General features: G+C 41.5%; 1 protein-coding gene across 5 annotated transcripts in view; it reads right to left on the bottom strand.

Annotated features, from left to right (window-relative positions):
• The window catches only part of Tet2 (tet methylcytosine dioxygenase 2), an 81635-nt gene that overhangs the window by 17332 nt on the left and 50866 nt on the right, over nt 1–13437 (bottom strand). For all 5 annotated transcript variants that reach the window (XM_029475014.1, XM_021158820.2, XM_029475012.1 and 2 more), the window contains 3 exons: nt 4640–7854; nt 2085–2163; nt 718–811 (listed from right to left, as the gene is read on the bottom strand). In XM_029475014.1, the coding sequence (XP_029330874.1) occupies nt 718–811; nt 2085–2163; nt 4640–7808 (3342 nt within the window). In that variant the 5' untranslated portion in view covers nt 7809–7854. The remainder of the gene's footprint in view (nt 1–717; nt 812–2084; nt 2164–4639; nt 7855–13437) is intronic.

Consider the following 13437-nt stretch of genomic DNA (forward strand, 5'->3'; position numbering starts at 1 on the left):
CAAAAAAAAGAAAAAAGAAAAAAAGAAAAAAGAGAGAGAGAGAGAGAGAAAGAAAGAAAGAAAGAAAGAAAGAAAGAAAGAAAGAAAGAAAGAAAGAAAGAAAGAAAGAAAGAAAGAGGAAGAGTACAAAATTACTCATCAATGGTTAGCAGACCATACCTGGTACAGTGGACAGTTAAATGTAACCTCCTATAGTAAGAACTACAGAAAAGACATGCAGGGTCTTAGCTGAAGGCTTTCTTTAAGTGGCTAAGTGGCACTATAAATACTAACCTGTTGTTTAAAAGATTAAAAACTGTTTCTTCACAGTCTAAGGACTATTCTTTAGACAGTGGTTTGACCTCCCTATAGCTGTGCCTCTTTAATACAGTTCATTGTTCCTTCATAGCTGTAATCCTGCTACTGTTATGAATAATAATGTAAATATCCATGTCTTTCAATCATCTCGGGTGACCCCTGCAAAAAAAGTCATTACTTTTACACAAGGGGTCACAACCCACAGTTGAGAACCACTGCTTTTGACCTCAAAATTATTTCAGTTTAATGGTTTGTTCATGATTTCAGAACCCTTCTGCCTTTAGAACACAAGGGTACACATAGTATATATATGCTCCTTCCAACTGGCAATGCTCTTTGGCAAGAATTGGGCAAGCCAGTTCCTGAGGTTAGAGAAATGATTGAGCCCGAAGACCAAGATCACACACAAGGCAAACTTACCCATTTAGCAATAGGACATCCGTGAGAGCTCTTGCCTTCTTTACCAGTATATATGACTTTTTCAATCCTAATAGCTTTACCCTTCTCTCCATACCTTAAAGAAACACATACTGTTATTAGATGACTTCAAGAAGCAATCAAGCCATTTGGACATTTAAGTGTGTGTGTTTTTTTTCCTTCAACCACATCTAAATAAAGGGTTTAATTTACTTAAAAAAAAATTGGTCTAAGCCAAGCGTAATGCACAATAGTCTTCTTAAGTCTTTTCTTCAGCATCCAAGTTCACCAGAAATGACCATGGATTTTTCTGTAATTATATGTTGCATGAAAAGTATTGGGAAAGATATTATAAAGTTTGCTAAATTCAATTCTTGAAACTATTTGATTTTTCATCCTTTACTAAATTTATCTTACAGCTTGGATAATTCTAAGTTTTTTGAAAGCTTGTGTGTGTGAATTTGTTTTTTGGGTTTTTTGTTGTTGTTGTTGTTTTTGCTTTCTCTGTGTAGCTCTGGCTGTCCTGCAACTCACTCTGTAGACCAGGCTGGCCTCCATCTCAGAAATCTGCCTGCCTCTGCCTCGCAAAAGCTTGTGTTTGTAAAGACATCTGGCCAAAAGCTAGTATCCAGCTATCTTGGAAAAGTTAGAACTGTAGAAACAGATTGTATTCTTGGTGTGCCAAAGTGCCATATAGTGTTAACAAAAGAAAACTGGGTAGTTCTGGCAGGGTACCATGGCTGGGGGGGGTGAGCTACGTGGTGAATTTCTACATAATAACTTTGTAAAGCACATGATTTGAAAATAAAGCCAAGAATATTGTATACTGCCCCTACAATGCAAATACATTTTAAAAGCAGCTCTGCTAATGGCCCAGATCCCTTCATTCAGACCTCAGTCTATAAGAAAAGCTGATTCAACATACAGAAGTGAAGCATAAATACCACGGACTGACAGTTTTCGAGGCTTTCAGAAGAAAGTGAAGTCTCTCAGTCAGCAAGAGAAACAACTCATTTGCAAAGCTAACTAACTCGTACTGCTTCCAGTCATTTCTTCTTGGACACACCATCGAGTAGGTAGGAGAGAGCCAAGTGAGCTTACACTTTGTAACCTGTGCCAGCACTCTCATGCAGGTTGATTTGTCTGTGCCTGGATTTTCCAGCATCCTTGTGCCAGCTGAGTGACTATTTGTCCTGTCAAATATTGTGACTGTAGTGAATAGCAGTGTATTGGGTTGGCAACCCTGGAATAGCTAATCCTACTGATAATTACTTGATTTATACTTGTTTACTGTGCTGTGTGGGGGACTGGAAAAACTGCTGTATACAGAGGGTAAACATTAAGCTGCCCTGTGCCTTTGAGTTAATTACCTTTCTTCCATGAGTGTTCTAATAGCTGCCACATCAGGACCAGCTCCTAGATGGGTATAATAAGGAGCCTCATCTTTTTCTGTTGAGATAATAGAAGATTATTATAGACTTCAATTATACCAAATATTAAGGCTACATCCACAAAGATTATTCTCCAGTTGTATATTAATGGCCCTAAGTAACTTTAATTTTTTCTTTAAATTAAAGTACATTGATGGTTTGTTCTATTAGAAAATGAGTGAGCGCCCGACTCGCCAGCAAGAACGATGATGCCACAATAGGATCCTTCTGCACACGTTTATTGGGAGAGCTCAATTACAGAGGCGAAAAGACCCCGAACCCTAGAAATGGCACTGCTTATATAGGCCTAGGAGTGACGTGTCCATACCTGATTGGTTATGCTACCATTACCTCATTAATATGCCTCGGGCCAGGCAGGCAAAAAACTCTTATGCACATGCGCACATTGGTTGTTTACCAATAATCATGGGTGGTGGCCAGTGGTAGCCAGTGCCATCTTGTAATGGCGTTTGCGGCTTCCCACAAAAATGTGCAAAGCCAAGTAATACATACTATTGGAAATACATACTATATTTCAAGATATAGAACCAAACAATAAAGAATTTTAAATATATTATATGTAAGCAGGAAAAAGAAGCTTTTTTTGGTCGTTTTTTGTTTTTTGTTTTTGTTTTTGTTTTTTTTTTAATGAGTTCTGTTTCCTTAGGGGATATGGGGTTGTATAGATATTTTGCCAGCTCTTGATTTAACTTTGTGGAATCTGTCTAGAATATCATCCATTTCATCTATATCTTCCAGTTTTGTTGCATAGACAGGTTGTTCAATGGAATAGAATCGAAGATCCAGAAATAAAACTACACACTTATGGACACTTGATCTTTGACAAAGACGCTAAAACCATCCAGTGGAAAAACGACATTTTCAATTAATGGTGGTCAATATGTAAAAAAATGAAAAGATTCATATTTGTCCCCTTGTAAAAAGCTCAAGTCCAAGTGGATCAAGGACTTCAACATAAAACCAGATACACTGTATCTAATAGAAGAGACAGTGGGAAAGAGCCTTGAACTCGAGGGCATGGGGTTGGGGGTGATTTCCTATACAGAACTCCAATGGCTCAGGCTCTAAGATCAAGAATTGATAAATGGGAACTCATCAAACTGAAAATCTTCTGTAAGACAAAGGACATAATCAGTCAATAGGACAAATCAGCAACCTATAGATGGGGAAAATTTTTTCACTAACCCCACATCTGTTAGAGGGCTAATATCCTAAATATATAAAAGAAGCTAACCTTCAAAAAAAAAAACCCAAACAACCTAATAAAAAATATGGGGTATAGAACTAAACTGAGAATTTACAACAGAGAAGCACTTAAAGAAATGGTCAAAGTCCTTAATCATCAGGAACTATAAATCAAAATGATCCATTCCACCTAACACCAATCAGCTTAGGTGACTGCATATGTTGGTGAGAATGTGGAGAAAGAGGAATATCCCTCCATTGCTGGTGGGATTGTGAACTGGTACAACCACTCTGGAAATCAATCTGGCAGTTCCTCAGAAAAACTGGAAGTAGATCCACCTGAACACCCAGCTATACCACTCCTAGGCATGTACCCAAAAGATGCCCCACCTTGCCACAAGACCACATACTCAAACTATATTCATAGCTGCCTTATTTGTGATAGCCAGAAGCTGGAAACAACCGAGACATCCCACAATAGTAGAATGGATACAGAAAGTGTGATTAAGTTTACACAATAGAATGCTATATTCAGCTATCAATGAGGACATCATGAGTTTTGCAGGCAAACAGATGGAACAAGAAAATATCATTCTTGAGGTATCTCAGACCCAAAAGGTTAACAAACCAAAAGGACCAAGTGAGGCTGCCTCAATCAATCTCACTTGGGAGATAGAAGAAAAGTAGAGAGCTGTGGGGAGGGAACTGGGTAAGAGGATAGGAGGAGGGGCAGAGAAAAAGGGGAAGATGATCAGGTATTAGAGGGAGGGGGGAGCATAAGAGAAGCTCCAAGTGCCAGCAGATGTTGGAGGTAAGAAAATCTCAAGACTCAAAGACCTTAGATGAAATGCCCAACAGTGGGAGAGGAAACTTGAAGAATCTACCTTCAGTAGAAAGTCAGAGCAGCAAGTGGAGGGATGGGGTTGCCATCCCTGTCAAAAACTCTGACACAGAATTGTTCCTGTCTCAAAGGACTGGAGGGACAAGAATGGAGAAGAGCCTGAGGTAAAGGAGATCCAATGACAGGCCCAAATTGTGATCCATATCAATGGGAGCCTGCAAGGCCTCCCTGATGCTATGGAGTGCTTACAGACAGGAACCTTGCTTGGCTGCCTTCTGCGGCTTTGAAAGACTTGAATTCTCAGGGGTTGGGGAGGCCTGGTCTGTAAAAAGATTAAAAGATTTAAAAAAAGGAAAATGGGTCCCAGACTCCAGCTTAAGAAAGAAGCAACATACATGAAGATGATTAGCTAACTCTGGCAAACACCATGTATGTTCCTGGCACATACCTGGCTTGCATCCTTCACATTTGCCATTCTGATTTTGTACACCAGGAGTATCTGATTCTGAAACATCGTTGAGAACAGAACAAGCTGTTCTTTTGGTTGCTTGAGGCTCTGCAGCTCGGGGGTGGCTCTCCAATTCTGCAGCCTGGGTATTTGTGGGCACTTTCACTTGTTTCTGTGACTTGAGAGTCAGAGCCTTATAGTCACAGAGTGACTTGAGCTGAAACTGCCTCAGGTGCTGTTCCATGGTCTCGAGGATGCTCTTTGGCTGCCCATTGTCACAGCTTGGAGAGGAGATCTCTTGCTTTATCCTTCTGGACATGTTTTCTTGTGGCGGTGACAAGGAGCATCTATAGGAAGAAGGTTTGGATACAGGCTCAGTCTTGATTGGCCTAAGCATCTGGTTATGACCAGACTGGGATTGCTGTATTTGCTGCTGTTCTTGCTTCTGTAAGAGAAGCCACCTTAAGGCAGCATGCTTCTGAGTGTCCTTCTGAGGAGGGGTCTGTGTGTGACTTCCTCCTTGCTCAGGCACAGGAAGTGCCTTTGCTTGATTATGCACCAAATACCTCTGTTGAGCTGCCTCGGCTGGTGGAGCTGGAGACTCACCCTGGCTTCTGTCTTTAAGCCCCTGCAGAGACGAAGCTTGCTGAGGCTTCTGCGCTTGTTCCTGAAAGCACCGGTGATGAACGTCCTGATTTGGGGTCACATTATTCGGGAAACACTGCATGTTCTGCAGGTTTGGGGTCTTACTTCCTACAGGATGTAGAGCTTGTTCCCGCTCACAAGCCGGGTGTGTGTCATTTGAAGGGAGAATCTGTAAGTTGCTCGAATTTGGTGTTAAGATCTTCGAATAAGGAAAATTTTTATTTATATTTTGTACTTGCTCCAACCCCCCCTGGGTATTATTGTGAGTTTGGAAATTACTTGATTTGGAGTACTGATTTCCACCACAAAAGCTTTCTTCCACTTTAATCTGGCCAAAGCACGAGCCTTCTCTTTGCTTACCATTGCTACCTTGGAGATGAGAGAAAGTCTGAGGCATTTGTTCTTTATTCTTCCTCTGTAGCTGCTGCTGCTGCTGCTGTTGGCAGATTTGAGGGAAATTTGAGTTCTGGGATGCTTGTGTTTGTGATGCCTGCGTATGAGGAGTGTATTGTAAAAAGCCTGATAACTGTTGAGTCTCTGTGGCCTGTTGACTCAAATGCTTATCAGTGGAGGGATTTACTCTTTGCTGGAAATGATACTGAGGAACACTCGGTGCTTGCGGGTGAGCCTCAGGTGACAGATCTGTCCTGGGGATGCACTCCTGGTATGAAGCTTTCTGGAACTGAAGATGTTGGTCCCCCATATCTGGAGACGGTCCTTGGTTCACTTGCACTTGGTACATTTGTGCCTTCTGCTCTGGCTGGGCTGTTTTCTGGAGGTAGGATAGCCTTTGGAATCCTCCTGGCATGTTGACATTGCCAGTGGACTGTTTGGAGCTCATCTGATTGACAGGGCTGGTCTGAGAGTGGAGGACTGAGTGCAAGGATATATCCTTGCGTTTTGTCTGATGGAGTGCTTCATGCAAATTCGGGGCTTTCAGTTCTATCCAGCCAGGTGCTGCCTGTACAGAGCCTTGCGTTTGTTTCCCGTTTGCATCCTTCGGAATCTCTTGCTCCCTGTGCCCCATCAGGTATTGGCTATGTTCTTGTAAACCTCCACTGTGGTCATGATTTGGCAGGTAATACATGAGATATTCTGACATTTTTCTTGATTTTTCATGGCACGGTGAGACACAATCATTCTGATGCTGTCCTGGAAGCATCAAGGGGGGGTTGGGTGTATGTACAGATGGATTCAGACTCTGGCTAGATGATGTCTTGGGTTGATGGTCTATTTTCCCTTCCCTTAAAAGAGTCAGGTTGCTTCGGTTGGGGTAGTGATGGTGTTCTTCCAAAGCTACATCATTCAGAGCGCCTTTTCCTTCTGAAGGAGGCTGAAGAACAAGACGGGGAGCAAGAAGTGATTGTGACGGTGGGGTCACAGTAGTGGGAGAGATGGAATCTTTAGGGAACATTGAGCTTTGCCTGAAGTAAGCACCATTGGTTTCCTTTTGCTTTGAATACTGTTCAGAGCTGCCATGAGAAGCTTGCAAATCCCTGTCGGAACTAGGATAGTATTCTTCAGCAAATAGCTCCATGCTTCCTTGGATGGTTTTGTTTTCTGCAAGAGATGGGCCTATCTCCAAAACTGACTTTTGTTGGTGTTCTGCTTTCTGAAAAGGACAGGTACCTGGTACTCTAGCTGGTTTACTGGCATTATCAGCATCACAGGCCTTAGTCACCATTGCAGCTGGCTCTGGAGGCAGCTGCGAGCTTGAGGTCTGGGAGAAATTGATCTGTGCTGAGGTAAGCGATGGTTGAGGGATCTCGTGGGACATCTCGATAGCAGCCCGACTGCTAGGGGCGTTTACATGAGATGCGGTACTCTGCACGGCAATGGAGACACAATCTGGATAACACTGTGTTTTTTCCAGGAGTTCACCACGTGTGTTCTCCTCAGAATGGGCAGAAACTGTAGCACCATTAGGCATTAGCACAACCTTGTTTTTAAGTAATGTAACGCTCCTGCCTTTTTCCCCTTCCTGCTCGTTGAGAACCTGAATTTCAACTCCATTGTAGTTCCGTGTTGGGAAAGCATCAGTGTCTGCACCTGAACTTTCCTGGGCGATCGAGGTCACGGGCTCTCCATTATCACTTAGTCCGGAGACATTTGGCTGACTGCTGCTTTTACCGGGGTTTTTTTCTTGGCTTTCCTCGAAGATATTGCTTTCTCCCTTAGCTTTTTGGTCTAGTTTCAATATCTTGTTTGGATGGAGCCCAGAGAGAGATGGTTCGCTGACTGTGCGTTTTATCCCTCCATTCTGTAAGCACCTGGAATACCCTCTGTCTTCATGTGGACTCTCATGGCTGCTCTGGCTGCCTTTCATGTGGGGTATTCCATAACAGCTTTGGGAAGATTGCCACTTGGTGTCTCCATTGACTTCTAGATGAGGTCTCTCTGCTAACGGGCTTCCATTCTGGAGTTTGACAGCCAGAGGTTCCGTATGGCTGATGGGAGACGGTGATGCTATCAGGAATGGACTCAGTCTGGTGCCCTCAGCATGGGTGGTTCTGTCCTGTTCCATCAGGCTTGCTTCGGGGCCATCCACAAGGCTGCCCTTTGAATGAATCCTAAAGACACAGAAAAAAAAATAATAACAGCATTACAGTAACACCAATACCTAGATCTAGCAAGCAGATGCTGATTTTCAACTTTAGCTATTCTTGTCTTCCCTGCATGGAGCAAAGGAACAATGGGATAAATCCCAGCTGTTTATACCTCCCCAGTAACTCATATCAGAGAAAAATCCTTTTCTTTAGCCCTTGCTGAGCTATCATGCTTCTTCCTGTGTGATCCTGGAATCATCTCCATTAAAGATGGATCAGCTCTCTTATCTCATAATCCCCAGAACAGCTTCTGAAACTGGACCCTCAAGTTCTTCAAGGCTACCTCCAATTTGTTATCTATCAGAAGATCAGAAACAATGTTCTAGAGTCTAATTCTGGTATCTTTTCCTCTTTACCACACTTGATTGGCTATGGCAGGCCTGTAGCAATTCTTTAACAAATTCTTTAACAGGGAATCTCCGCTCATGTCAGTGCTGTCAGTGTATACTATGTGGTGATGGGGTGAAAGATACAGCTTAAGAAAACCCAGAAACCCCTGAGCTAGGGATGTGACAGAATGAGGTGATTCCTGCAGCGTGCAGGAAACTCTCCCCAGGTTCAGCATTCAGTTTGAAACAAATACACATACCTCTGACCATCTTCAAGGGTGCCACTTCTAGGTGATTTTTCCACAGATGCAGGTGAAATGAGTCAACACATAAGGACACTTATCACAAATGCTGATGAGTTGAGTTTGATTCCCCCCAGTACCCACATGAGAAGGGTGAACTCCTACAAATTGTCCCCTGAGCCCTACATGTCTGTCATGGCACCCATGTATGTATGTATATATGTATGTATGTATGTATACACACACACACATACACACACAGGACAAGTAAATATAATTTTAAACCATGCAAAACCTAACAATTGGTCTCAGATGCAAATATGCATCTTCCCTATTTTTCAGTTTATAGTCTAGCAATGACATCCATGTTGAGGGGCTAATCCAGCTCACTTGCCCAAATGTACACTCTCACGCACACCCACGTATACACCTACAGAATAAAAACAAATGTTTAGATCATAATACTTCTCCACTCATCTAGTTATATTTTTGTCCCACCACTTCTTTAAAGATATTCACAGTAGGGAAGGGCACTATTGGTCTGGACTAAAATGGTGTTATATTAGATTAATACTTACCTACTTTTAGACCAGACAAATGAAGCAGAGGAATAATAGAGAAATGCTGAAAAGCAACACTGAGGTTATTACATTTACCAGGACATGGTTTTTTACACTTTTAATTCCAACATAGGCAGGAGGATCTGAGTTCTATGACAGCTTGGTCTATAGTGAATTCCAGGCCATCTAGAGCTATATAGTGAGACCCTGCCTCAATAGTAAGACTGTGTACACTCGTCAATGAAGAGAACCAAGTGAAATGCTGTCATGGTTTAAAGATTTAGTAAAGTACAAAAAAAAAAAAAACCCACAAAAGTAAGTATAGCTTTAAAATCTAAAATCAATCAGAAGTTTTGACAATTATATTGCAGTTATAACAGGATAAGTAAACTCCAAAGTTCTATGTGCAGTAAAATGCTGTAGGCAAGAGGGGTGGAGGACTTAGGTGATGTTCTGAAAAGGAGAGCAGTGGCCTGTGGGGTCCCCAGGTGTCCCTCTAGTGCTCACCTGGTTCCTGTCTGCTAACATTCAGGATGGCTACATGGAGCTCTATGGCTATCGCAACAATTTACATGTCTTATTGATGAACTTACATCAAGAAGTTCCTAAACTTCTGCTGAAAAGAATGCCTGGACTTGCTTTAACACATATGTAACAGCTGACCAAAAGGCAGCCGAAGAACACCGATGGGAAGAGAGCATTGCTCAACTGCCTTTATACCTATCATTATGTGCACTACTTAAAGTTTAACACCAATTCTTCTTATTAGACAAAAGTGATGTCTCTTTCTTTCTATGTGGTTTACCTCCTTCCAAACTTGAAAGAACAGGAGACTGACTGCCATCACACCCAACGCATTAGACATGAATATATGGTCACAAACTACTATTTCACCCTTGAATTATGACTAAGTCTAACTTGAAATGTGCCATAGAGTGAAAAGGGGCCCTGAAATCTCAATTCTAAAGAAAATCCATAGCAGGCGAGGGATGTAGCTCAAGTGCGGTGCTGTGTCCCCAGCACTGCATTATCTAGGCAGAAGGCATAGGCAGAGAATCCTAATACTCCAAAGAACAATCATCAGGAGGCCAAGGTTGTTTGTTCTCAGTGGCACAGTGAATTCAAAACCAACCAGGCTCAAAGACAATAACATTTATTTTCACTTTTTGAAATTTAAGCTTCCATGTCATGTAGCATCATATTTTTATGGGTAATTCTGGGTTTGAGTAGTAAGGAAATTGGTAGAAAGAGTTGAGGGGAGGGAAGGAAGAGACAGGAAAAATTTAAAATTAAAAATTTAAAAGGTACATTCTTTTGGCAACTGTACATCCAATTCACATATAGCAATCAAGTGTAATTACTTATAGCTACTACATGTGTATAGTTCTGGTGTTAAAAAAATCTGCAGGCTCTGTATACAGTGTCCTACCTAATTGAAGTACATTCAAGACCTTACTCTATTATGATCTACTCCACATAATTTAACATATTTTAAAGTGTCAAAGCGCTGGAGAGATGGCTCAGCAGTTAAGAGTACTGGCCACTTGCTCTTCCAGAGGTCCTGAGTTCAATTCCCACAACTACTTGGTGTCTCACAGCCATCTGTAACAGGACTGATGCCCTCTTCTGGTATTTGAAGACAGCAACAGTAGTGTGTGTGTGTGTGTGTGTGTGTGTAAATTAAAAAGGATTTATTTCCTGGGCAAAGCAGTGCGTGAGGAAAGCTAATGGCTAACCTTTTAATGGAAGTCCAGGGAACTTGGACACTGTCCTTGATAGCTACTGGTTAGGTCCTGAAAACAACATATCGATTCAGAGAATAGAAAGGAAATATTGCCTTTGGCTTTACTATGTCCTAAGCCACACCTTTTGCATTAATGTTATAGGATCCTGTATCTATTTGAACAGTACTTTCACATATGCAGGCTTTGGTCTTATTTCTAGTAGAGAGAATGAATAGCTGCCATGCTATAGTGATCTGGCTCATGGAGGTTTTCTTAAGTTGACATAAAGTCGCGGTTGTTTATGACAGGGAGACTCTGTGGTTTGTATTTGATCTATTTACCTAGTAGTTAAGATATTGGGTTATTTTTCAAATTTAAATGACTGTAAAACAAGGATCCATCTTCAAATAACTATAAACTTCTTCTGCTGGAGTTATTTTTGCATGGCTTTCCTCAGTCCACTTCCTATTACTAATAGCATAGGGTTGGGAGAGAGGCTTATTTTGGCTTTCTATTCTCAAGTGGCGCAGACTTCCTGCTGTTTGTGACTGGGGGGCAGTCCAGGCCATGATGACAGAGACAGGAGTGTGTGTGCTGCTCTCTCTCTTTTTTTTTTATAAAGCCCCCATCCCGAACACCTGAGTTGGATCCCAAAGCCCCTGCAAGTTGTCATTTGACCCACACTCACATGAGGATCTTACCCCTGATCCCAGTTTCAATCACTTCTGGATGCCCTACCTCTAAATACCAAGCTCCTACCCGTTCCTTGTTGAGGATTAAATCTCAGCCACATTTTACAGGAGGAGGAAAAATTGTCACATTCCCTTTTCCAGTTGAAATAACAGACACAGGCTTCATTTACTATCTACTTAGAAGTGAATTGATGAGATTAGACACTTCTAAAGTACTGCGATTTCTGGAGATTTATAGATGGTACCATTATGTATTTATTACACCTGTTTGTTTGCTACATGAAGAAAGTTGTCGTGATTACTAAGGAATGTTATCATTAGAATCACTACTATTTTGAGGCAGGGTCTCTCTGGAACCCATGATGGCAGTCACACCAAACTTGGAAAGCATTGTTTATAAGAGGGGTTAGCCAATGTCACTTATGAGGATATTGGCCAATGAAAATTAGGATACCACTTTTCAAAAATGGTTACACACACACACAGGGAAGTATAAACCAAAGGTCCCTTGAGAAACCTGGAAAGTCTGACTAGTTAAGCTTCCTATGGATGCTTCAGATCTCACATAGTAACAGCTACACTTAAAACAAATAACTCATTTTAAACATATTACACTTAAGACTCATGGCTAACTGCAAGCTGCTGAAATTCATCATAAATTTTTGTTAGGAATTAATACCTAGGGTTATTTAAATCAAGCCCAAGCTCCCTGAGCCCCACATATATTTGGTGGTAGCCATTCTGGCTGTCAGAATTGTGCTGAAAAAGAGCTCAGAATCACAGAATGACATTTTACCTTTTAAAGGCTGTAAAGGCTTTAAAATGGCATTCAGATGAGATGGTATGTGATCTTAACTGTACTAAAGATGTATGGAACATTTCAGAGAAGCAGGAAGGACCTCATTGTTCTCCCACTGTACATATGTGAATACTGAGAAACTGGATCCTACTGGGGACATGCAGCTCTCTGAAGCCCTTCCCCTCACAGAATACAAAGGAAATCACAGTTTAGGGAGATTTTTACTTTAAGTGCATATTTTGTTCTTATTTGAGCCTATCTGCAGGCTTCTTATCAATGCTCTGAAAGGCAGTTTGCTACATGTCTATGAACCTGTAGTTATTAACAGGATTAAGAACATTTGCTTATCTTTAACCAGGGCCAACTTCCTCATGTGGTCTGAAATAAATAAAATATACAGCACTTAGAATATGAAATGTGAAGTTCCTGTGACCGTTTGTTGAACTGAAGATCCCCACTGCCTCATTGTGATTGCTAGCATTACAGGTGTGAGCCACTGTAGCGGCTGCTGCTCATTCCCTAAAATATAAACAAATACAAGGTTGGGTTCAAAAGTTTGAATAAATTATTATTCACGGGCTGGAGAGGTAGCTTAGCAGTTAAGAGCACTGGCTGTTCTTCCAGGACTGGGGTTTAATTCCTAGCACCCACAAGGGAGGTCAGAACTGTTTCTAAGTCAAGTTCCAGACAGATGTGTAGGTCAAACACCAATGCACATTAAAAAAATATATATACATTCACTTTCACAGACATAATTTAGAACCCACTGTCCATATGTTTATATTTACCTGCTTATTCAAGTAGCCTAATATTCCTCACAATGACTGGCTGTCTGAGGAACCAAATTTAGGTTATACCAACTATAACTATGTCACCCCCCCCCTTTTATTGTTGGAAAGCTTAAGGGTAAAATTATAAGAAGAAATGTGCCACCATTCCATGATATCAGCTAGTTGTACAGACTTTACAAAGCATGTTTATGCTGAGTGTGGAGGCACATCCCTTTATAAACTTGGCACTCAAGAAGCAGAAGCAGGTGGATCTGAGTTGAGGCCACCCCTGTCTACAATAGTGCATTCCACCAGATGCCCCTCAACAGAGGAATGGATACACAAAATGTGGTACATTTACACAATGGAGTACTACTCAGCTATTAAAAAGAATGAATTTATGAAATTCCTAGGCAAATGGTTGGACCTGG

Source organism: Mus caroli, chromosome 3 (genome assembly GCF_900094665.2).
Source record: "Mus caroli chromosome 3, CAROLI_EIJ_v1.1, whole genome shotgun sequence".
Taxonomy (NCBI): Eukaryota; Metazoa; Chordata; class Mammalia; order Rodentia; family Muridae; genus Mus; species Mus caroli.